Source organism: Gobio gobio (assembly GCF_949357685.1).
Source record: "Gobio gobio genome assembly, chromosome: 10".
In the NCBI taxonomy this organism is placed as follows: Eukaryota; Metazoa; Chordata; class Actinopteri; order Cypriniformes; family Gobionidae; genus Gobio; species Gobio gobio.
In genome coordinates, this window is record NC_137116.1 from 22,713,260 (window position 1) to 22,739,611 (window position 26,352).

The 26,352-nt window shown below is 38.6% G+C and overlaps 1 protein-coding gene across 9 annotated transcripts in view; it reads right to left on the minus strand.

The window, feature by feature from the left end:
* The window catches only part of ogdha (oxoglutarate dehydrogenase a), a 135,443-nt gene that overhangs the window by 40,072 nt on the left and 69,019 nt on the right, over positions 1–26,352 (minus strand). For all 9 annotated transcript variants that reach the window (XM_079827901.1, XM_079827899.1, XM_079827897.1 and 6 more), the window contains 10 exons: positions 23,762–23,877; positions 19,771–19,925; positions 9,627–9,773; positions 9,421–9,511; positions 9,114–9,293; positions 8,443–8,571; positions 8,180–8,359; positions 7,934–8,086; positions 7,749–7,851; positions 7,264–7,392 (listed from right to left, as the gene is read on the minus strand). In XM_079827901.1, the coding sequence (XP_079684027.1) occupies positions 7,264–7,392; positions 7,749–7,851; positions 7,934–8,086; positions 8,180–8,359; positions 8,443–8,571; positions 9,114–9,293; positions 9,421–9,511; positions 9,627–9,773; positions 19,771–19,925; positions 23,762–23,877 (1,383 nt within the window). The remainder of the gene's footprint in view (positions 1–7,263; positions 7,393–7,748; positions 7,852–7,933; positions 8,087–8,179; positions 8,360–8,442; positions 8,572–9,113; positions 9,294–9,420; positions 9,512–9,626; positions 9,774–19,770; positions 19,926–23,761; positions 23,878–26,352) is intronic.

Here is a 26,352-nt window from a genome sequence, read left to right on the forward strand (position 1 = left end):
TACTGCTCCTTTAAGGCAGAACGCACTCACTTGCTGATGAGTGGGCAGTCCGTATATGGAGCGCGAGTTGTGAACATTGCATGTATGCATGTAATATTTCTGTTGCTCTTTGCACTTTTTATTTTCTGTTCAGTAACACAGTTGTTAGTGGAGTGTTTTGCAAACTGCCCCATGTGTGCGTGGGATCGACAACGCTGATAATAAACCCCTGTGAAATATCAGATACGCGAGTTCCCTTTCGAACAGTCATTTGTACTGTGTCTAAAGACGCACTGGGAATTCTCCTATTCTCGAATATACTGAAGTAATTTGTAAAATCACGCATTGTGCTACTGCCCAGTCAAAACAGTGTCGAGACATCTTGCACGCTATTGGCTGGCCAGTGGGAACTGCATGAACCAAAGGCAGAACAGCGTAATCTGAGCGAACCAATGGGTACTAGGAATGAAACGATTACCGGTTTCACGATAAACCACGATAAAATGTAGTGACGTTTAGTAATATTGTTTAAAATGTAATTATCATTAAAACTGCGTGTGATTATCACGATTTTGAAAACTAGCGGTAAATCTTGTCCAGTCAGCGTCAGTCTGGCTCAGGCGCAGCGCGCAACACTGTTTTTTTGAATGAGAAGAAATGGCAGTGACAGCGCCGGGAGATTCTTCAGCCTTCTAAAAGGATCAAATTTGAGGTGTGGTCATATTTAGGCTTTTACAAAAGTCCTGAGGGAAACTTAATCGAAGATGGTCACCCTGTCTGCAGAACATGCAAGTAGAAAGTCACTTTAACAAGGGGAAACACTTCAAAACTATGAACACAAGGAAAGCGGACTTTGACCTCAATATCAAAACTACGTCTGGGAAATAATAACGTGAAGCTTGAGCCAAAGACGAACTAACAAGTTCAGACAAGACTAGGGTGACATGTAAGTGATAATAATCAGGGCCTGACATTAACAACCGCCTTTTGCGGGTATATTTCGGCTGCACACTATAGCCACTTTGGCGGTTGAACTTATAGTCTTCTCAAAAGCCATGTGTTATAATCGCGTTGCGCATTATAACCATTCACACGTGTTTCTATTGAGTTTATGAATGCAGTGTCTCATAATCAGAGGCGTTCAGATTAGCCAGAGTTTTGTTCAGAGCGCGCTCTCTCTCACTGAAATCTCTCAAAGCAGAGATAAACGTGGTATGTACGCAGTTGATTCACTCATCATCCAGTGGTTTTTGTTCTATTTCAGCAGCGAAAATAGTTTCAAACAAACACAGCAGAACCACAGCGCATCTGATTTGACTGGCATAAAGTTGGCGAATTTAGGGACCGTCTCTAAAGTTACATACAACATTGGTAACGTTATACACGTTTCTAACTTCAATAGCATTTGAGAGAATGACTTGCAGTCATAAAACTGACTGTAAAGTGTTCATCTAGGTGTCAGGTATGATGCACACCTTTTGATATTTAATAAAATAAACTGTCAATGAATTATCATATGAAAATATGGATATGCATTATTTCACTAGGATAGGATACTGTTTGGGCTCATACACAAAATATGCTAGATTTAAATGTGTCATAGCTGATAGAACACTGATGAGAATATTGCTTGAGAATATATTTACAGAGATAATATTAGAGATTATATTTACACCAAATTATTATTATGTGTTATGTGTTGCTATTGACGACGGCCATTATAAGGAAGGAAATTCCACAGAATCTATCTTAAAAAAAATACATAGAGGTGCTTGATTTATTTGTTGTTTGTTGATTTTCAAATATAAAACTTGTTAAAATGTTTTAAGTGTGTGCATCTGAAAATAAACTTCTCATTTGAACAAAACCGTGATAATTTTGATAACCGTGATTGAGTGACCGAGTTTGGGTCACTATAATCGTGATGTGAAATTTCCATACCGTTTCATCCCTAATGGGTACAAAGGCCGCGAAGCTGAGTGCAAAGGCCCGCGAAAAAGGGGCATATAAAATACGCTTTGACAGTCAAAAACATCAGAATAATCTCCTTCAGCGACGATCTTGGTCCTCGCTGATAAACTCGAACTGCACAAATCGACTGGCCATAAATCGGAAACAGACGGTTTTGTGCTCCAAACACACAATTAGCAACCGGACGGTTTTTAGTTTAAATTTGGCTGATCCAGGACTTGCACACAAACTGCTTTGCAATCATTTCCCGAATGTCATTTGTGCAAAAATATTACGAAGTCTGTTAACAAACTTTAACACAGGCCAAAGATGGACGCAAAGAGGAGAGTGCAGTCGCACAGCAGAGAAAATACCACAGTGGGCCTGTTTACACATGGTCACTTGCGTTTTCTCTGATCAGATAGCTGGATCCAATCATGAAAAGACCATGTGGAAATGCCCTCCGACACACATTCGAGATGTATTTAAATCCGATCACTCAAACCACTACAAGAGGTGGTCTGGGACGCATTCCAGACGAAACTGGACAAGTGTAAATGCATCTGTTGTTGAAACCACATATGTAAATTTTACTCCTCCCAACAATGCTAATAAATAAATGTGTGAGAGTGTGTTATAGGCTATATGTCATGTTATAGTTAGATATGACAGCGCTACTGCAGCACGCATCGCCAGAGACAAGCAGCTGAATGTCTCTTCAGCTGAAAGTGAAAGTTGCAGACGCTCAATACACAATCATCATCATTAAAGAAACTAAATTACCAGTGCTTATGCCACTCTCCTATTGCGGTCCTTGATTTTGAAATTAGCTGTTGATCAATAAAATGCAGCTCATATTTGTTGATTTCGGTGACGTGAACTCCATTAAAAATGCATATAGCGTGGGAACTGAAGATCGGATTTATATCCGTTTTGCAGAGACACATTTATGTGCCCATGTGTAAATGGAATCGTTCTGATAAATCAGATAGATATCTGATCTGTAAAAACACATGAAGTAGACCAGGTATAAATAGGCCCAGCAAGATCACTGTCCACGATGCTTGCGAAATATAGGAAGAAAAATCAAAATATTGAATTGGGGAGGGGGGTTACATGAATGTATATCTGAACGAAACTGACTGTCTTCAGAATAGTTTCGATGGCATTTTTACAGTGGTACCCAAATAAACGGTTCTTTTCCATAAGCACCACCTACTGTCAGAGAGTGAATTTGCATTTTTTAAAAAAAAAATGTTTTATCCATCTGTTTTTGTTTTGTGCAGGTGTGTCTTATGTAACAATTTCACAAAGCTAAAGTCAGACCATTCTGTATTTGTTCCAAGTCTTGAAATATTTACGGCGCAAGTTACGCGTTAGTTTTCATTTATACTTCTGCGTTGTTGTCTGCGTCAATGTGCAATTCCACATGCAGACCGCTAAGAGGCAGTGTCCACGGGCATGTTGATGGTAACCCACAGTATCAAGGCAAAAGCCGGAGAAGCAGCTTGTTTACATTGTCGGAGTATCAGCAGCCGTCATGGCGTTAGATAGCTGCTTTTCTTGCAGCTTGAGTCATTGTATGTAATACAAATTAAGCATCTCTTGTTGATTAGTAGAGTTAACTAAGAGGCGATCTGGCGCTGGAGTGCGTTTGTGAAATCATGCAGAGTGCTCGTGGCCGCTGTTTTCAGTATCGGTGGCTCGTGCAGACAAGCGCTTCAATCGATTGCTGTTGCGGAGACTATTCATTCCGTTGAAATCACAAAACGAAATGCACCCATTGTGATGTGTCCCTGTTCTTGATATACAATCACTGATTAACATCTTTGGTTTTAATGAGAAAATAAATAAACTATACAGCGGATCTATGTATTTATTCACTAACAAAGAATCTCTGCACTACAAAATATTGTGTTATATAGCAGATATAAGGATGAAACCATCATCCCATTTCTGGACACACACACTCCTATTGCAGATTCTTTTATTTTATTTATTGACCTGAGGGAAGGGTTCTGGCAGACCAATCACAGCGCTTGCGGTCCGCGTAGAATTGACGCGTAGTTACATTTTTGGAGAGGTGCGCGTCAGGGTGCGTCGTAGGGTACGCTCGCAGCACACAGCCAACGGCATAGCTACGGCGTACACTCGACGCAGAAGTATAAATTGGCCTTAATCCTCAACATACCTTAAGATATTAATTCATGTTTATTCTTTAGGAAGAGATGGTCGCGTTCACGCGTATGTGCCGCGTGGCCGCTTGAACTGATGTGCCTATACAGTGATCAGACACGTCACATTAAAGAGCGTCAAAACGGCATTTATCGTTTGAATTTCGTGCTAAAATGGACTGAATACTTAATATGTTTGTGTGGTAACTCGGATTTAAGTATGTTCCGCGCGTAAAACAAGCTGACTGTTAAATGTTAAAGATTGTATTCGGACCGTTCGGTACATGTGCAACGAACCGAAAGCCCTGTACCAAAACGATTCAGTACGAATATGTGTACCATTACACCCCTAATATTTGAGTATTAAGTGTATCGGATATTTTACAAAATCAACTGATTCAGAAATGATTTTTGCCATTTAAATGACTGGGGAAAAAAAGTGTCCCAATCAACCTGAATTTACTCTTTGAAATCATAATTGCACTGCATTATGTTGTTTTAAATCCCAAATATTTTACTTATAATATACATCATTACCAATTATTTGTATTTACTGAATACTGAATTGACCTTTCGGTAAGCCCCTCCCCTTGAACGCAGATGAGCCAATAGCAGTTGAGTATCAGTTGCGCTGGGACCGGAACTCGGATATCTTTAGGTGTCAGCGCCATAGAGAAACATTGGAAAATCCGAAGCTCTCATCGGTTTGATGGTGTTTATGCTACAAAAATGCTAAAATGTCGTGCCTGAGGTAATGTAACACTGATTCCAGGGATCCTGAGAGGATTTTCTGTTTGTCATACTCTCGTTAAGTTACGATTGAAGTCCCTGCTAACATACAAACTGAAATAACTAACTGTTCTCACATCATGTAACACTGTAGGTCAAAAAGACGAAGGTCTACATTTCAGTGCCTCTCCATGTTAAACTGATGGTATGTAAATTAATTTAATTTAGATATGTTTAAGGTCTACATTATCTGTCCTACTAAGGAGGACTCCTATTTTGATGGGCATTATAGTCTCCGGGTACTGAAATAGAAGAGCTCGCACTCCGTTTATCGGAGTTGTTTTGCAGATACAAAGTTCACCAGTTATTAACTGCACCCTCGAAAAGGCATACGGTCTGTGTATATGCTGTTTACTGTTAGTTGTATGAGTGTTTTTGTGTAATTTGCTGTGTATGTTAATGTTAATGCAACGGAGAGAGATAGTTTGTGAATGAGACGTTAATGCGCACTTCTTATGCTTTGTTTGTTCAGCTCTTACGATGATTTTTTTGGAGTGAAAAAGGACATAAACTTGATAAACCATCAGTAAAGTTTGGCCATCATTCGGACGGGGTATACGCTACATTCTGTGTCCAAAAACATCTTGGGATAAGGTTTTCACACTGACAGCTGTCATTGTAAGATATTGCAACTCCGTTTGTTTGTCCGAGTTAGCAACAGTAACTAAGGGGGGGCGGGGCTTACCGATAGGTCAATTGTGTTCCATGTCACAATATTACTGTTTTTTTTTGCATGAGACTTCTTTCAAAAACATTAAAAATAGTAATGTCAAATCTTTTGAAAATTTAAAATATAGCAGGCCTTTGGCTCTCCCTTTATATTGGTAACTATATTCTAAATAAACTACACAAATATATATTTCTTTTGTAAATTTTGCAAAGAGTTCCTCTCAGTCACATACCTGACTCAAAGGTTCATTCATTATGCAGCTCATTATTACCCCTTTTTCACCAAGGCAGTGCTGGTGCTAGTTCGGAGCCAAGTTTCAAATCGGTTCTTTGTGTTTCCACACCCAAAGCACCAGCTCCGAGCCAGGAAAAGTGGTTCTTTTGCTTTTGGAGTCTATAACTCCTTGTGCTTTTGATTCACTCATGCGTTTTTTTTATATCATATGTCGATCGGTCTGTGCAGCGCCGATGCATCTCGAACGTGCCTGGTGTGTTTGTGTTTCCCGCTGCCTCGCTAGCGTTGCTGAGAAAGATGAGACGTATACAGTGACGTAAGACCTGGCTCTGTTGTGGCTCTCAGCATGTGGAAAAGCAAACGGTTCTTAGAAGGCTTCTCAGTCGAACCAGCTATGAACTGGGACTGGCACTGGCTCTGAACTAGTACCCGGTTCATTCTGGTGGAAAAGGGGTATATGTGGGTCTTTTGTTCTCTCCGGTGTAAATCACAGCATTGTTCATGATCGTTCATGCCTCTTCGCACACAGGCTTTGTAAAGAAAAATTTTCTTACAAAATTTAAATCAATATATTGTTTTATGTGAATGAGTAGGATCAATGATTATCACTAGGCAACAACAAAAGTCTTGTGGACACATATCTATTGTGTGTTTTGTGGGCTTATTTGAGTGTCTTAAATTGAGTTTTTTCAAAAACCATGCATAAACGTTATTCTCTCAAAAATACAAGCATGTACATACATGTTGCTAACATATTATGGTAGCCCAGTTTATGCTGAATACAGTGTAATGACATTTTGTCATTAATATGTTTATAAGCAACTGAAAAAAGCACAAATGTCAGAGCATGTCAAAACTTCTAAAAGGCCTCAAAACTGTGCAGTCCTCTAGGGGTTAACTAATAAATGAACTAATGTTAACTAATAGAGGCTTAAAATGTAAAGTTTTACAGATAAAAAAATTCTGTACATTTTCAATCAAATGTTCAGATTTGAACATTTCAATCAAACATGTAGTCTAATCTAGATTAAAATGTAATAATGTTTAAAAGTTTAAAAATAAATAGCCTATTAAGTCTTTAAGTATTTATAATTTTGGCATTGTGATGAACACCATTGCGAATACAAACATCTGAATGGCTGAAATAGAAAGTAGCACTGCTTTGTTTACGGGGTTACAGCTGTATTTCTGCTGCAAATGCTGTGCATTTTCATTAAGCACATCTTTTCCACTCGTTCCACAATGCTGCTCATGCGTGTTGGGCTCGTTTAAATGTGCGCGTGCCTCTTTGATGCAGCATACAAGCAGTATTGCACATTTTTACCAGTTGATGTATTCTCAAAATGCATTCTAAAAAAATTTATTCTTATTAAATAATTATTCACGGTATTTTAAAATGCCCACGGTAACAATACTGCATGTTCATTATTGTAATATAGTATTACTGTATATCAGCACATGTCTAACCTCCATGAATTGTGAAATCGTCTACGGGTACTGATGACGCCACTTGTCCAATGTGGGTCAGGTCCTCCTCTGGCAGACCGGTGGATGGGCAGCTCATACTCTTTGGCTGGCCATCCAGAGTAAAAAAACCTGCACACCAAACACAATGAATATGCTGTAAGAAGATTCACTAACACATGAAGTAGCAATAAATATCAACAAAGTCTGGTACATATTGCAACTCATTGAACCATCCACTTCCAGATGGTCACACAGGAAGATGCAACCAAAGATAAATGTGTAAATAATTTATTTCCTTTTTTATGGTTTAATGAATCACTTATGGTCAATATAAAATTGAAATTCAACTTGCATATATAGGTAATGCATTCTATAGATCTTATTGTAAATTATTCATCTGTGTATGTTTTATTTACTTTTACCTTGATTTCATAATTTAAGGATACAATTCTTTTTAATTCGATAATATACACATTAACACACACCTGGCCAGGGGGAGTCCAGCCAGTGCTTGATGTGGAGGATCTTCTCATCCTTTGAGCGAGCATGAGCTTCCTCACAAATTTTGTCATACTTGGCAATCTCTTCCTATGGACAGGGATGAGAAACACTTTATAAAGACCGCTGAAGATACGAGGCAGCTAATTGGATCTGGGAAGGACTGACTGACCTCATACTCTTGTCGTGAGACAGCACCTTCGGCAATGAGCTTCTCAGAATATTTCTGAAGAACTCCTTTCTGCTTCTTGATTTGTTTGTACATCAGTGGCTGGGTGAACATCGGCTCATCCATCTCGTTGTGGCCCATACGGCGATAACATACCTAATGGAAAGAAGTAATTTGTCTTACTGATGTCACAAACTCCCGAAACATCACAATAAATTATACAAGTGTACATAAAAGACTCTCTCTTACTAGGTCCACCACCACATCTTTGTGAAAGGTGGCTCTCCACTCTGCAGCCACATTGCACACATACATCACAGCTTCAGGATCATCTGCATTGACATGGAATATGGGGGCATTGACCACACGGGCAACATCAGTGGGATACGGAGAGGAGCGCGCCATACGAGGATCTGTGGTGAAACCAATCTAAGAAAAAGATGCAGAGGGGTATTAAGAGGACATCTGGTGGGGAATGTTATGTCACGCATGGGTTGTTTGTGCACAAATACCTGGTTGTTGACAACCACATGCACAGTGCCATGTGTGGTGTAGGAGGGAAGATCACTCAGATGAAAGGTTTCATAGACAATGCCCTGACCTGCGAATGCAGCATCACCATGGATGTGAATGGACATCACCTGAAACAAAAACACAGCAGTTAGTATATCATTCAAAACAGGATCTGAGCTCATCAACTGATCCATTTACAATACATTTTAAGCTGGGGCCACACTAAAATATTTTTAAAATCTTATACGGTTTTAAAAATGTGAGAAAACACAAACATGACGATAAGAAATCATAGATTTAACCGTTTTGTTCCTTTGGTGTGGCGCGATGTGACCAGGAAAGCACACCACACACTAACAGATTCCATTAACAAACAACCACCTGTGAACAATCCGCCTGTGAACACGCAAAATCTCTCATATCAAGCGTGACTAGGGCTGAAACGATTCCTCGAGTAACTCAAATTCAAAAATCATCGAGGCAAAATCATTTGAACAAAAGTTATTTAAATTTGTCATAATATTTCACAATATTACCATTTTACTGTATTTGTGATACAGTACAAGAATAATTAGAGAATGTGCGTTAGAGAATAATCTTACCTACCCTAAACTTTTGAATTGTAATGTATATGACAGCATTGTCACAGCCCTAGTTTGATGCACTTTACCCGATTGCCATCTGTGTCTCCACAGTAGAACTGATCTGCCTTAGTCTTGCCCTGCACCACCGGGTTCACCGCTTCAAGATGGGAAGGGTTGGCCACCAATGACAAGGTAATATTCCTGTCAGTCACACGATTTATCCTCCTGTGGTACATGCCCAAGTGGTACTTGACATCTCCTGAACCCTGTTACAGGTACCGACACAATCATCAGAACAAACAACATGTATACAAAACATGCAAATAACTATGTTTTATGAAATAAGTTCACAAGGATCCAATAAAGTGTATATAGTCACAAAATGCCACTGACCTCATCAGCAGCTTCCAATTTAGAGTCAAACTGACAGAAAATCTGCTCTAGTTCCTTACGGATCACATTGGCAAGCACATTCAGACGCCCTCTACAGAGACAGAAAGAGAGTTTGTAATTGATTACATAAATCACCAGCATATAGCCACTGTAATATCAGTTATATTCCCTTTTCTCCCTCCATACATTTGCATTTCTTCCTCTACCTGTGAGGCATGCCCATGATGACAGCGTCTACTCCGTTCTTGCTGGATTTATCAATGATGGTTTTGAGAGCAGGGATCAGACTCTCACAGCCCTCCAGCCCAAATCGCTTCTCAGAAGACCATTTCCTCTGTAGGAACTCCTCAAACCTGCATAAATCAACATGTGTAATAGTTGAGTACATAGAGTTGCAGTAAACATCAAATATGGGTTTTAACAACATCTTTTTAAAAGTCACCATGAAATCAAAATATTGCCCTCGCAATCAAAACATCCCATCCTTTTTACAGCGACACCTACTGTTGCAAAGCCAAGACAAACTGTCACTCACATGAGATGGCAGCATTAGCAAACGACAATTAGGGATGCTAACGATTAATGTACAATCGATTAATTGTCGAAAATTTAATCAATAAAACATATCAATGCGATTAAGCTTATTGCGATTTATTGGATGGGTGGTGCTACAAAGTTTTGTTCATTCATCAACTGAAAACAGCATAGAATAAAAGACTGATTCTTGGGATTTAAGAATTGATATTGGTTCATAAAAATGAGAAAAGATTAAAATTGAGAAACTGATATTTTTAACCCAGCCTGTGTGATGCATTTTTTTTTATTTTTTATAAATTCTTAATTTTATATTTTAGAAAACAGAATAGGAGCAATAGTCTGGTGTAACACATATTTTTCCATACACTTCCAGACCTGAAAATTACTCTAATCAAATTCCATACTTTTCCAAACTGCGTAGGCACCCTGAGGAGTAATGCTGAGCCTCAGCTGTGAAAATTCAAATGACTATTCTATGATGCATGGTAGGGCTGGGCGATAAAACGATAACGATATGTATTGCGATAGACACGTAATCGATATAAATAAAAAATGCGTTCGATAAAACTTCCGTTCGTCGGAAGAAACCAGAGGTTGCGAAGCAAGTTTGGTTGCATGAACAAAGGCACTCACTCTGTGGTAACCAAGCAACGTAGGGAGTGATAGGTAAACAGCCAATCAGGTAACTGTATTGTTGTTGTGCCATATCGTTGTCTCGTGTTGGATTCTTCAGTAAACAGAACCGGCGTGGAGTGATAAGTGGAAAATGAGTGCCGCAGCGAGCGAGGAAATTGTTGATAAAACAGGAAAACAAGTCAGCTCGCCAGTATGGCAGTTTTTGGATTTTATAAGTCTGACCGTCGTCTCCACCAAGACTGGTCAGCGCGAGCCTCCGCTGACAGCGCGTGCGCCTCGTTTGTTTGTGCTATTCTTGACTTTGGCTGAATCCGAAATCGCCCCCTAAACCCTCAATCACTATTCCCTACTTTAGTCCACTGATACAGTTCACTTGAAGGAGTGAATGAAAACAAGTGAGCGAATTCGGACAGGTGCTGTGTGTACATCGGCGGTACACTCGTTATTGCGGTGCAATGCGAGATAGAATGAGTGCACTCAATAACGTCCACTATCTTTTCGGACACCATTACAAATGGCTGTCCCCACAAATAGTGCCCTATTGAAGGGTATAGGGGGCGATTTCGGATTCAGCCTTTGAAGCTATATGGAGAGGTAATGTTACTCTGCATCAGTTACAAAGAAATAACGGAGGCACTGCACCTTAATGTGTTAAGTGTTTGTGTTGTGTTTATATTTTAACTATTTGAGTGTTTTCCATGATTGTGTTGACGTTTCTGCCTTTATAACTGAGTGGATTATAATCAGAGGAAGGTTACGTTTAAAATAAAAATGATTAAATGTAAAATATTTTTCTCCTGGTCCTTATTTTAAATGGGTCATAAAACATATCAACATCGACCGATATGAAACACTTATATCGTGATACAGTTTTCACCCATATCGCCCAGCCCTAATGCATGGTAAATCAAGACCTATCAATCGGAGCGATCAAATCAATCCAAGCATGCTCTAGCTGTAAAATAGTGTTCGATTGGTCACACATAATAATCGTCCGATCCTCCCTACCCACTATACCCACCCACCACACCCATTACATTTTTGGTTACCGACATTCTTCAAAACATTTTTTTTTGTTCTTCAGAAGAAAGATATTTATACAGGTTTACAATAACTTGAGAGTGAGTAAATGACAGAACTTTCATTTTTGGGTAAACTATCCCTTTTAACAGTCACAAAATGGAATGCACAGGATTGTTGGATATCAAAGGCAGCGAAGGATACATCTATGCTGCCTTTAAAAAAAACAATCAGATGAAGGTATCTCAGGAGACATAAAGCAAAGCTAGCATTGGATTAAGACATGCCTTCCTACCTTGCAACTCATCCTCTGAAGGCAGCATTTTTAGAATTTGGACACAGCCATTGTCTTATGTTGTGTTTAGGCTCGTTTAAAGGGGTGGTAAACAACGATTTCACTATTCTAACTTTAGCTAGCGTGTAATGTTGCTGCTTGAGCATAAACAACATCTGCAAAGTTACAACGTTCAAAGTTTAAAGCAAAGGGAGATATTTGCTTTTAAAGAAATCAGTTTCTAAGAACTACAGCAAACGGCCAGCAGGCGACTACACACATTCCTCCAGGGTTGGTGACATCACCAGGCTCAATATTTACATAAACCCCTCCTCCGAGAATATTAAATAAGGGGGGGGTGAGGCCATTTTGTATCGCGGCGCTGTTGTGGTTAGTAGGCTGGAGTGTTGTTGCCGCGATGCAGAGGAAACGCTGTTATTTTCATCCGGATTGCAGGTCTGGGGTACTTGCTCTGTTCAGCCTTCCTTGGGACTGGGGTGCGTTGCAGAGTGTTTAACATACAGCATGTTATATGCACGTGTGTTTGAGTCAGCGGGGAATCAGGCGCGCGCAGGGGCTTCCTGCAGCACATCTAACAGAGGAAAACATGCACCGTCTTCGCGATTTCAATGCCAGATTTGCACAACGTCAGCTGCGTGAAAAAAACACTGCCGGTGCGTGGATGCACGACGCGCGCGCTGCACATTTCACGGAGGACAACACAAACTTCGCGAGTTCAATACAGGATATGCACAACGGCTTGTCCTGAAAGCTGGATTTACAAACAGAAGCTGTTTACGGGCCACAACCTGTAAGTCTGATTTATTTTTCATCGATGTGTTTTCCTGTAATAGGTTAATTGTATGTTGTAGCAAGGAAGTAGAGCTGCAACTAACGATTATTTTTTCTGTCGACTAATCTAACGATTATTTTCCAGATTAATCTTATTATTCTTTTTTACTGATTATTGTATTTCAAAGAGGGTAGTGAATTTGTATATTATTTTAACATGAAATCAATGAATGATGACAATATTAATTGGATTTCAGGAAGGGTAGTGTACATAGTATGCCATTTTATAATGAAATATATGAACAAAAGAAGCTTTTTAAACATAATATATAATGATACTATTCATCATAAAATGTATACAGAGTAGGCCTAATTAGGAAAAGTTGTTTACTATAGTAGTTGAGTATGATTTACTTATTGATTTGTGTCAATAGTAAACGAAAATGCACTTGTATTTATCTGCAAAAGGTTCACATACAGGAGCTTTCAGCATAGTGTTAATGTATAACTAGTCGTCTATTTTGAAGATACATGTGCATAAACAGCGACTAAAGCTGCCAGAAGTTTTTGCCCAAACTTCAAAGACACATTTAAATTATTAAAGCTAGAGGCATATCTTAACTTTAATGTTACTTTAATCATGTAAACTACCTATATACAACAAGTTATTATGCATATGTGTTTGGGACAGAGGGGAACCGGGTCGCATTAACAGGAGATATATGCAGCCCATAATAAATAAAAGCTCGAGACGTACTGGGGTCGGAGAAGAACCCCGGAAAATGTGACCGTCTGTTGCAATACACGCGCCACGGTTCAGCTGCGCGAGAGAACACTGGCAGCAGGGTTGCCAGGTTTACACAACAAAACCCACCCATTCGTTACTCAAAACTAGCCCGAAACAAGCCCAATCGCGTTTCGGGGAGGTTCTCTGGTAAACATCGCGTTCGGGGGGATAAATATGTGTGTTTTTTTGCTTCAACCCGCGGACATGAGACACAGCCCGCGGCAACAGTGTAGAAGTAGCCCAATTCCGCGGAAAAAAGCGGACTTGGCAACACTGACTGCAGTGTGAAAGCTCCCGCTCTCCATGCGTGCAGTGTGAAACCGGCGTTACAGAGTGAACAAAGCACAGTTTTATTCGGCTTCTGTTTAAAGTACTCCCACACTTTTGAATGTCGCGGTCTGGCTTTATATGATAAATTATCATTTTCACTATGCCCGGGAGCAGAAGCTGCCATTATTCTAGATCTTCTGTTTCATTCTAGAACGTAAATAATGTGCTGCCGACGCGTCGACGCATTTCACGCACGTCGACGTATTTTCGTAGTCGACGTCATCGACACGTCGTTGCAGCCCTACAAGGAAGTAAACAGATGACAACGCTGTTCTGCAAACTATTTGGCTATTTGGCTATAATCGTTCTAAAAATACAAAAGTTAAAGTGCCATTCAGTAGCGATCATTATAGATCCGCAGTCTTTACTCTCGAGGACTGAGCAGGTTCTGCTCGATCATCTTCACTCAAATGTTCTGGGTCTGATTCGAGCTCATATGGTTTTATTGACGCCGTTGTTTCTAATACTGAACAGCCTCCGGTAAGGGCCGTGACGTTTCCGACGTGCACTGCGGTTAGCGAATCAGAACACACTGGGCCAGCTAACCAATCTGAGCCCACTGCGTTTACAACTGCGAGGGACTGGCTTCATACAACCCGGAAAGCATCAGACCGTTTTACAAGGAGGGACAGAGCAGTGTAGAATAAAGGTCAAATATATGAAAAATAAGGCACTTTTTTTTTAAACGAAGCATGAACACATGTTACAGTGCACCCCACAAACACAGCCAAGCCTTCAAAAGAATGTGTTTTACCACCCCTTTAAGACCACCTGCTCTAAATAAAGATATGTGATCTACTATGGTTTACTAATGTTTCGCAAAGTTACAAACCAAAACGTGGCACAAAAGCATCATGTGTATAAATTTTACATGTGTGTCAGTGGTGCTTTTACATAATACTTGATATAGTTTGGTCTCTGACTGAAATAAATATGTTTGTTGTATTCTGCTAGTTAAAACCTTTTTAACAATATGACATAAGTCTGTGTTATGTACTATAATTTTACAAGCTATGAAAACAGAGCACTTACAATTAGGGGTGTGACGAGATCTTGTGCCTCGAGATTGTGCGATATTAAAATGCAACGATAGGCTCGTTTGAGATGTGCCTTGTCTGAAACTTAGGCGAGAGTAGGCGGCTGCAGTGAAAAAAAAGTGCAGCCAAAACCGACAGTTCTCTCTTCTCATAGTGGATCAGACACCTACGAGATCAAAGGCGGGATCACTGTGTTGCTGTTGTTCTGATGCTTTTATATGTTTTTTGAATTGTGTCAGCATGACATGAGTGCAAGTCTGAGTCGGACTACACAATTTTCTAACCGACATGCATTTTGCAGTGATCACCGGTGATCGGTTCTGCACAGATTTTTTCATCTCAAATGAGCCTGATATTTCTTGTTGAGGTAAAAAAAATCTGTCTCGCAATATCTGCATGACTGAGTTCAGATTGTGGTGTTGAGGTTTACAGTGCTTGCACTGTAAGTTAAGTTGTTCTGTCTTTTACTGCATATGATAATTTATACTCAGAAAGTACAATTGAAAAGATCTGTGTAGGGCTGTCACGACTTCTCAATTAAATATTGGGTAAAATTAAATGCTGGAAGTGGCGCATTCCACGGACAAGAATCCACAATTAGATGGTCTTCTAAGATATATTAACACAATTTAAAAATCATAATATAGCATAGAGCTATCATGCATAAACCTCCACTAACACAGGAGAATACATCAGTATGTATATTAAACAAGGATTTGATCATGCTGTAAATTGTAACAACAACAATCACCCGCTGCAGGCATTTGTTATAATTAGTGCTGGGAATCCATTAAAAAAAATTAACGAATTAATCAAATTTTTTCTGTTATTAATCACAAGTTTTTTTTTGGTGGAGTTTTTAATATTTTTATATTGTATTAATTTCAGTTACTCTCCAAATTAATGTAGAAAGAATTTAAAGACAGTACATTTTTAATATTTGTTGTAATGGCATCTTTTTATGAATGAAGGCCAGTATCACTGATACTAATGTCTCTATGAAACATGTATTAGGCTTTAAAAAATAACAACTTTTAATTTAATTGAACTTAATCTTTACATAAACCATTATAATAAATGTTATATTTACCCATGTCCTTCCCTGTTAGACAGTCTTCACAGAAATTTTATAAAGTTATCAACACCTTTCTTAACTGCATAAATAATAAATTAAATACAGATTAATCATCATTAAAGCTAAAATTTTCTCTGTTCCCGTTGTTCTTTGATGAACTGCTGTCACTTTAAGATCGGCCGCTGCCGAACATGACGCGGATCTCACACGCTGTCCCGCGCATCTCATTTTCTTGTTACGTTATTTAACTCATTTAAGACTCCTATTATGAGAATACTCAACAACGCTGGCATTTTGGCAACATTCTCTGTGTTGTTGTTATTGTTTGTTCAAGAGCGAAAGAGAACTCGATGTGTGCACGAGACTGGCGCTGTGTGTGTCTGTCTGTCAGGGTTATGAGGGGTGTCCCTCGATTAGCTCCCTAGCTGGTGAATCAGTATATCGTGTACATGAATGTGGCCGACTCCCTGATCAGTGCCCTGACTACTGAACTAGGGATCTGATTGAGACGCACCCACACACACAGACAGGACATTGACATACAGCGTGTTCTCGTGTCTTGTCGCACTTAGATGGTTTAAAAGCATTTACATGAATAAGAGCGTGATCATATAATGTAACGCTGGGAAAACAAGGTTCTCATAACGCTTCGAAGCTTCATGATTCTGTGTTTTGAAATCGTCATCTCTATATAAGTCGTTATTTAGGGTTTTTTTGCGCACAAAAACTATTCTCGTCGATTCCTAAAGTTATTGTAGAACCACTGTAGTGAGATGGACTTTGTAACGACGTCTTTAGTACCCTTTAAGGGTCTTGAGAGTGAACCGTGCATTGTGCCAATGGAGGCCTTTCAGAGCCATTAGATTTCAACTAAAATATCTTCATTTGTGTTCCGAAGATCAACGGAGGTCTTACGGGTGTCGAACGACATGAGGGTAAGTAATTAATGACAGAATTTTCATTTGTGGGTGAACTAACCCTTTAAGTAAAAAACATTTAGATTTTTCCCCAAATCTAGTAGGCCTACCTAAAGCTCATTTATTATGCAGGTCTTTGTTTCTCACAGGGTTCCTACACAATTTTCATTTCAAAATTCCATACTTTTCCAGACTCAAATTTCCAGACTTCCCTACAGATTTTTCCGACCATATTCAACTTGTTCTGATAAATTGTTTTAAAATTCAACTGCTAACAAGTATGTTACATTCTAAAGATTTAGTATTGGCGTTTTTGCCTTTTATTAGGATAGGAAAGTAGCTAGACAGGAAGTAAGGTGGGAGAGCGAGGGGCGGGATTGGGAAAAGTCCATGAGGCAGGACTCGAACTCGGGTCTCCCGGAGCACAACAGCACTACATGGCGACGTACTTACCCACAATGCTATTGGTGTAAGTATGTTACACTCTGAGTCAAAACCTCTATGTAGGTTATCATGTTAAATTTGTAAATTTGAAAATTGTAGCTACTGTTGCTTGTACAAGTCAATTTAACACCAAACCCAGTCAAGTTCAAAGCACAGCATTTTATTAAAACTGCAATGCTAAATCAGTGCAATGTTATTCATATTTGTAATTTTGTACATTTAAATTAGAGATGCACCGATTGATCGGCCAGGGATCGGAATTGGTCGATTTTCTGCATGTTCAGTCTCACGTGTCTCTAATTTTGAGCCGATCCGTCTACATGCGGCTGTGAGCACGAGCACGGCTGCGACGTTGATGTCGTGAACGAACGAAATGACTTGAAAAAAGGTTTGTTCATTTTGCTGAACGAGATTCAAAGAGCCGAGTCAGTAAATTGATCCGAACTTCCCACTACTATTTTGGCCTAGCATATGGCTTACAATTGCCACCTCCCCCATGTTGGAGATGTCAAATGATTTGACATAAAGTTTGCAAATAGCTTTCTTTGTAAATTTTAATTCTTTGGCTAACCAGGCTTTATATTTAGGATCGGCAAGCCAGCCCTCGGAAAACTTGCATTTTCCCATTTTGTTTGCCGTGAAGTCCACAGTCAAATGTAAAAATCAAGCACAACGTTCCAGGTGTTTTTAGTCAAGCAGTTTGAGGTAGGGGCGTTGTGATGGCAACTGCCGCCTAACAACCTAACAACCAATCACTGCAGACCTAAACTCCAGCAGATCAAGTGTAAAAACGATCGGCAGCGCTGGCAGACTGATCCAAACGCCATGAAAAAAAAAACAATTGTATATATTATATATTTATTATATACATTTAGAAATTCTTAATTTTATTTTTAGAAAACTAAATAGGGACAATAGTCTGGAAACATAAATATTTTTCCATACTCTGATTTATTTTTTCCATACTTTTCCAGACCTGGAAATTACTCAAATCAAATTCCATACTTTTCCATACTTTTCCAAACCCCGTAGGAACCCTGGGGAGTGATCACATTATTATTCATGGATCGTTCACGCCTACTCACATAAGGCTTGAGTAAAGTGTAAAATGTAAATGAATATATTGTTTTATGTGAATGAGTAGGCTCAATGATTCTCACATCATTTTGAAGCAAAAACTCAATGCAAAAACACCCAATAATCAAAGGTCTTGTGAACACATATCTATTGTGTGTTTTGAAGCCTTAATTTTAAAACAATTTTTTTTGTTTTAAAAAAAATATGCATAAACATTATTCTCTCAAAAATACAAGCATGTACATACATGTTGCTCACATATTATGGTAGCCCAGTTTGTGCTGAATACAGTGTAATTACACTTTTGCCATTAATATGTTTATAAGCAACTGAAAAATGCACAAATGTCAGAGCATGTCAAAACTTCTAAAGGGCCCCAAAACAGCTCAGACTCCTGGGGTTAAGTGTCATTCGCTCAATTACGTCATTTTTAATGCAAAGATGACATTATTTGAGATGTCTTTGTTATGACAACTTGACATAAACCCATACATCATAACCTGTCAGTGTCTTTGTCATGAAAACTTGACATTACCAAGACAACATAACCGGTCATTAATCTTTGTTTCAGTGGTACAAGTTGAATTTGTCATTAAAATGTCATTAAGTGTTAATACTCTGTCAAATTATTTTATAACAGCGTCGTGAATATTTTTCAGTTCATAATGTTCTTTTAAAAAAGTTTCCTAAACAGTTAATTACAGCATCCCACATTTATATTTTCTTGAAATGCTTTTTTACATCATGGATAAGTCTAGCTAAGACACCATCATAATGGCATACACCTAACCAGTGGTGTCACTCTATCATTCTGATGAGTTTTCACTGTTATAAAATAATTTGACAGAGTATTGAGACTTAATGACATTTTAATGACAAATTCAACTTGTACCACTGTAGTTTAGGTCAAGAAAAATATTCTTGACACTGTTATAAAATAATTTGACAGTATTAACACTTGAATTGGATAATATTTAATATTTGAATACTAATATTTTAATAATTAATCTGGAAAAAAGATTAAGACACTAATTGGTTATGATGTATTGGTTTATGTCAAGTTGTCATAACTAAGACATGCATTTGCATTAAAAAAGACATAATTGAGCGAATGACACTTAATGACAGTTGTCATGAACATGCATAAAAACTCCTTCATATCCATGACATGTCATGTCATGATTATGAAGGTGTCATGTCGGTCTTATACACACCCCTTCAAGTAAAGGGTAACCAATATTTTTAATGCGTTAAACTGAAAAAAAAAATTGCCTGCGTTAACGCGTTAATTTGCCCAGCACTAGTTGTTATAATACATAATGTACATAAGTATAATACATGACGTGAACATTCTGAGAGGTTTAATGCATGTATTCCTATAATGTGTACCCTTACATTTGGCCTTTATAAATGTGTGTATGTACCTGGTGGAGCGAACCATGCGAGCAAGCAGTGTCCGCTTCTCCTCAAGGCTGAACTGCATGACCCCAGGCCTCTCAAACTTCTGTCTGATCCACTGACACTGGTCCAGGTCATTGATGAACATGAACTCAACCCCTATGTGTTGGCAATATGCCATCTGAGAAACACAACATTTCAGCAACAAGTAATTGTTTTATTCCAAACTGAAAGAAAATACTACACAAGTACTACAGTACCCAAACATTTCACAAGAAAAGTTTGTCATGTTTCAAATGATAAAACTCTTCAAATAATAATGCCGTGTGAGACGTTATGGTTGTCAAACGTTAGTGGGTCATGGTCATAGTTAATGTGATGCCCATAAGTTAATAACTAATGATTTTTACAACGGAAATTAATCAATAAAAAACTTCAGTTGGATAATTACTTTATTCTAGAGCTGCTGTACAGCCAAAACAATCTTTGCTGCATAAATTTCCTATCACTGCAAAGCTGCTTGTAAAAAAGTGCTATATAAATGAAGGTGACTTGACTTGAACTACATCTGTGGTTTCTGACACCTCTGTGAACTTGGGGGGAACTGACAAAAAACTGACTAAGAAGCAGCATTTGAGTACACTTGGTTTAATATTTAATTTTGCTATGCAATGACAATCAATCAGTCATTATATGTGACCCGTGCTGGCAAAATGAGTCGCAATGAGCACATTTTCAAAAATGAGTTGTTATTTTCACAATCTCTATTAAAGAAAACCTTCAAAATTATGTATGATTTGTTGGACAAAAAAAAAGAAAGAGAATGAGTGTTTGAAGTTGATGGAGTCAGCAAAGTCAATTGAGAAAGTTATCTGATGGTTCCAAAACAAAAATCGTCTAGCAACCATACCTTAAAATCCCTGGTAATAACAAATTTGGCACACACCAAGTCAAAACCAAATATCTATATGAAAAATATATATTCAACTCCTTCCCCCCATGATACCACAATTGTTGGATTTAACATTAAAAATAATAAATGTTTGATAAACAAAATATTTATTATTAACATTAATGAATCAGACAGCCTATATATTAAGACCTACTGTACCACACGAGACTATAATATTCAACATCAGATGTTTGTGTGAATACTCGCCAAGACATACAGAATTTCAGCATTTCGAAATATCTGTGTATATATATATATTCGGATGTGTCAGTCAGCGCGAGTAAGATCGTTTTGTTTACATCAGCATGAGTTTGAAAAAAATCACATTTCATTAGCTCAGACTCATGCCATTGAGAATTCACTGTGAATATTCAGAAAGTTGGAATGCTGCGTTTTAAACCGATACCAAACTTTTGCTTAAACAAGTCATTGAGAAGCGAGCAGAGAAAAACTGCATTTAAAAGGGGCACACCACACACAGTTTCTGCCAATCTCATGTTAATCTTGAGTACCTATAGAGTAGTACTGCATCCTTCATATGTCCGAATGGTCTTTATTTTTTCATATTTATAAAAAGACTGATTCTTTCCAAAAATAGGCAAACTTGTGAAGGCGTGCAGTGGGCGGAGCTAAAGAATCTCGAGCACACAGACACTCCCTGGATAACTTTCGATTCACTATACGTTCATGCAGTTTCACTCACCACCTGCGGTTTTGACTCATGACCAGGAACAAACAAACACATTTGCAGAACTCGTTGTTTCTCCTGAAAAACAAACTGCATCCACTGTTTCCTTAACGCTGGGTTATTTGGGAAGCTGAACAAGGTTATCTTTCACAGGTTCACTCAACGCTGCGTAGCTATGACGCAATGGGTGTGCAGATTGTCTGAATCCCTTATAGAATCACGCCACCCGCGAGCCATCCGCTGCTCAGATTTCTCTGCCTTCACGAAGCGGCACCATTCCGTAGCCCCATTCTGGCCATCCCAGACCTGGTTCTCGGAGATGGTTCTTCTTCTGTGCCCAAAGTTCTGTCTACATCGTTCCGCTCTCAAGTTACCCTTCACTCTTTCCACCCTCCTCTTTTCGCCTCAGAAGAGGACGAAAAGCTTCATTTGCTCTGCCCTGTCCGAGCGTTGAAGTTTTATGTAGATCAGTCTGTTGGTTGGAGAAAATCAAATCAGCTCTTGGTATTGTTTCGGTGTCGGCCGCCGCGGGCTTGCCAAATTTCCCATTGGGTGACAGAGGCTATTTCGCTGGCATTTGAGGTGCGTGGTCTATCTTCCCCTCTCAGCATTCAGGCACATTCTACCAGAAGTATTGGCTTCTGGAGGACATTTGAGGACACACTTTTGTCAGATTCTATAGTTTGGATCTCGACATGGCTCCGGGTTCGCATGTTCTATCTGCTTGATCCAGCCATGCATGTTTCTGGTATTCTTTGAGCCTGATATGGCAGTGCTTAGCTTGGCGTGTGTGGTATATCGTTCCCATTGCGTCATAGCTACGCAGCGTTGAGTGAACCTATGAAAGAGAACGTCTCAGGTTACTGGTGTAACCTATGTTCTCTGAGTAGGGAACGAGACGCTACGTTCGCTGCCAAGCTCCTCGCGCTGCCGTAAGCGCGTCGGGGCCGTGCCCGCGCCATCAGCCAATGAATTGGCGCAATTCTAGAAGGGCTTCAGACAATCGGCACACCCAGAGGGCGTTCCCATTGCGTCATAGCTACGCAGCGTCTCGTTCCCTATTCAGAGAACATAGGTTACACCAGTAACCTGAAACGTTATCTTTCCCTCACAACCAGAAACACACTTCTTTTAGTGACATTGTTGATTTTGTGGTCTATCCGGGAGAAGTGCACATACAAGGAATTCCGCCCTTTATGACTTCATACAGGACCATTTTTAGAAAAAAAAATCCAAAAATTGTTCGAATTGGAGTGAACTGATATCTTTCACTTAAAGCATAACCGACTGTGTTTACATGAATACTCATCAAGACAGCCATTTTGACATAACTGTGTGTGTATTTGACTGTTCGAGTGTGTAACATGACACAAAAAAAGAACGGCTTGTGCGCACGTTTTGATGTGTGTGTTAGACAGCACGAGACTGCAAGGAGTTGTTTTTCGCAAGTTATTGCGTTTAATAACTCTTTTTAACGTCAAGCAAGTCACATAAGTAACAGTCGAGTGCCCAGTCTATTCTCTGCTATATGCGTCGACCTAAAACATACACTTTTCAAAATGTTGAAGTAGCCTATTAAGATCATTCAGATATTGCGTGCCCTTGCGATATGCATATTGCGATATGTACATTTGCGATATTTCAATAATTTTGATATATTGTGCAGCACTAGTTCGAATCCTGAAGGAGTGTATTTAGCACAGAAATACTCCATCATGCGTCAAACAAATTTTTCGAAAATTTGGCCATGTTTAGCATGAGAATCCAACTCTTTAACAGTGTGTGTAAATTTTCAACTAAATATCCAAATAAATCTAATTAGTAAACTAAATTAACTACATAAACTAAATTACTGATCTGCCCACATTGTCACTATATGATAATTGAAATGAGCTGATGACATCACTGTTTTCCCCAGAGAAAACGGTGATGTCATGTAAAATCAAATCAAATTCTGTTGCATTATTTTCCTGTTTAACACTGTGAAGCTGCTTTGAAACAATCTGCATTGTAAAAAGCGCTATATAAATAAAGTTGACCTGACCAGTGTAAAGAAGTCAGAATGCATGCAATAGCATTAGAACCATTAGACTCATTTTGCCAGCATGGTTCACATATTTTTAAACATAACATAGGTACAAGAGTGTCTTTTTTGTGTAGCAAAACTATTTAATATTTAATGTAAAGCTATGTGATTTGGGATCAATGCTACCTAGAAAAACTTTTCCAGTAGTTCACGATTTAATGAAATGGGATTTAAAATAATTAAAATCATCCAAAAAAAAAAAAAAAAAAAAAACAGTTAGTACCCTGGTTCTTCAAAGATATAAAAAAAAAAGTTTTTAGTTGTTTTAGTTTCCTTGTGGTCCTTACTCACCTCCAAGCGGCGGATGATCTCCCTGAGGGGCAGGGCGCTCTCATTGCCCCCAATAAAGGTGGTGGTGGGCAAGCGGAATACTTTATCTAGATCAGACTCTTCCAGCCCATAGAAACCTGCCAGCCAAACACACAACACATCCAACCGAATCCAGAGAGAAGGGCAAGGTGGAAAGGAAGGGGGACAGGGTCAACAGAAAAGAGAAGAAACAAAAGAAGGCCAGCATGGATGCCAATGAGCATAAAGAAGGGATATATAAAGTAACAAAATTGAAAGGAAGAGAAGTCCACATGTACAGAGAGGGAATGAGGAGATAAATGATAGAAACAGTGAAACAAGAAAAAAAAGACAGACAGGGAGAGAGAAAAAAAAAGTGAGTTAGTACGGGATGGGGTAATCATTAAGATGACATTGACAGCGTGCATAACCAGCAACATGGTGGATCGGAGTGTTACAGAAGCACAACAAAAAGCACCAGCCAATAGCATGATACATGTTATAATAACAACAACAGCAAAGCAAACAATATAAAAAAAGTACATGAAGTATGAAGTGGTTAGTTAATGGATGGAAAAGGAAAAAGAGAAAATGAATAAAGAGAGAAATAAAAAGTGGTTTAAAAATTGATGAGAGAGAGATTTAGGATTTGGGGGTTCAAAAAAAAAGAAGGAAAAAAATGGGTTAACATCATTATCATTGTCAATATAATGTTGGTGTCAATTTTATTTTTATGGTGCAATTAAATGTCATTGCATTAAATGCATCCAGAATTTAATATGTAAACAAGCAGCTGTACCTTTTTGGATTGTGAACTCATTTAGTAGTATAATGATATTGTATTATATTATATTTATTTATTCAGCTGCTCATGTTCCTTTTCCATATACAGTTTTATTGTACATCTAAGTATATACTTATTGCAAAATGTGCAGTTCTAAAATATCTAGAATTAATAAACATCAACTACTCTATTACTGTATTACCTTTACAGTAAGAATTTAATGATTACATATCCTTACACAGAGATGCTCTTTTAAAATGTGCTTATTAAATAGATACTTTAATACTTGTAATAGATAATTACTGAGGCTCAAAACTACAAAAAGTCAAACATGACATGCATTAGGCTGTTCATGGATATAGGTCAGCACACATAGAAACTGACCAGATAATTTTGGATGTGCAAAAAGAGACAGCCAGCTCATGGTATTTGAGCAGGGATGTTAGAGAGAGATTAACCTATAGTGTTAATAAGAGCACCAATGAGAGCAAGACAGATAGAGAGAAGGAAGAAGAGAGGCTGGCACGGGGAGAGTATGAACTTGTTTCTTGTAGGGATGCACCAAAATTTCAGCTATCAAATATTTTCAGGTTTAGGTTTAGGGTCAGAATGGTTTTAAAGATCCGAAATCATTGACTGAAATGGTGCCGTTAAATTTTCGGTGCATCACTAGTTTCTAGGGGTGTGTGCGCGCATGTGTGAATAGAAAAGTGTAGGTGTGTGTCTGTTGTTGTGTTGGGGGATTTTACAAGAGCACCAAGATTAAGCATGTAGGCTTCATTAACCGCCACATAAAGCTTCCCTTCACCACATCTAAAGCTAGAGGACAGCAAAGCCACCAAAACGCACTCGGCACAAAAATAACCTCTCCAAAAAAGGCCAGACCTTGAGCAGAACCATTCTTAAATTACAAACACAATGTCCACATAAACATCCCATCCAATTAAGAAATTAGACATTATATAAATGTGTGTGCATCTTAATATCTTTGAACAGCATCTTTTATGACTTTATGAAAGTTAAAAGGAATATTCTGGGTTATTTTAAATTTATGGTTCACATGCATCAGACTGCTGATCACCACTCGGTTTACATCCGTAAACTTACTTGTAGACCAGTGTTGTAAACAAACTAAAACTATTAACAAAATTTTAGGTAACTGAAAACTGTGATATAACTTTCACAGATATGATTGATAAATGATTATATATCATGTTTCAACTAGGGCTGGACCAGAATATTCGATCGATGTGTTGGTATTTGATTTTCACATTTGTGATTCTAATTTTATTTTTATTTTTTAGCGCATACCTGGCATCCGAAGTGTGCGCTAAACCTGGGATGCCAGGTGCGTTTCCCCTCGAAAGGGTTCTCATTTGCGCTTGCATATGTTTACACTATAAAATCTGTTGAAATAATTTTTTATTTTTATTTTATAGGATGGACAGTTGAATAGGAACCCAGCCTGATTATACTTAATAAATATATTTGCTTCTTAGTGTTCCCTGCAACTGAGTATTCTCTGTCTAGAGTGCACAACTGCATGAGTTTATAATGGAACAAGCGCATGCATGAGCTTGCATTTAGTGTTAAGCTGCATTGGTTTGACATTGTGGAAAATAGAATAAAAGAATCAAAATGTATTAGCCTTTTTACCTGTTAGGGATGTGACTGTGAGAAAATGTTCCCTCACATCACATTGGGGTGCTTGTGTGCACTGAGCGGCTGTGAACGAATGACAGTGCAGCTGTGTGCAGTTTACTTTCGGTTTGCCAATTCAGGGGCGGGTTGGCTTGAATTGTGGGTTCAT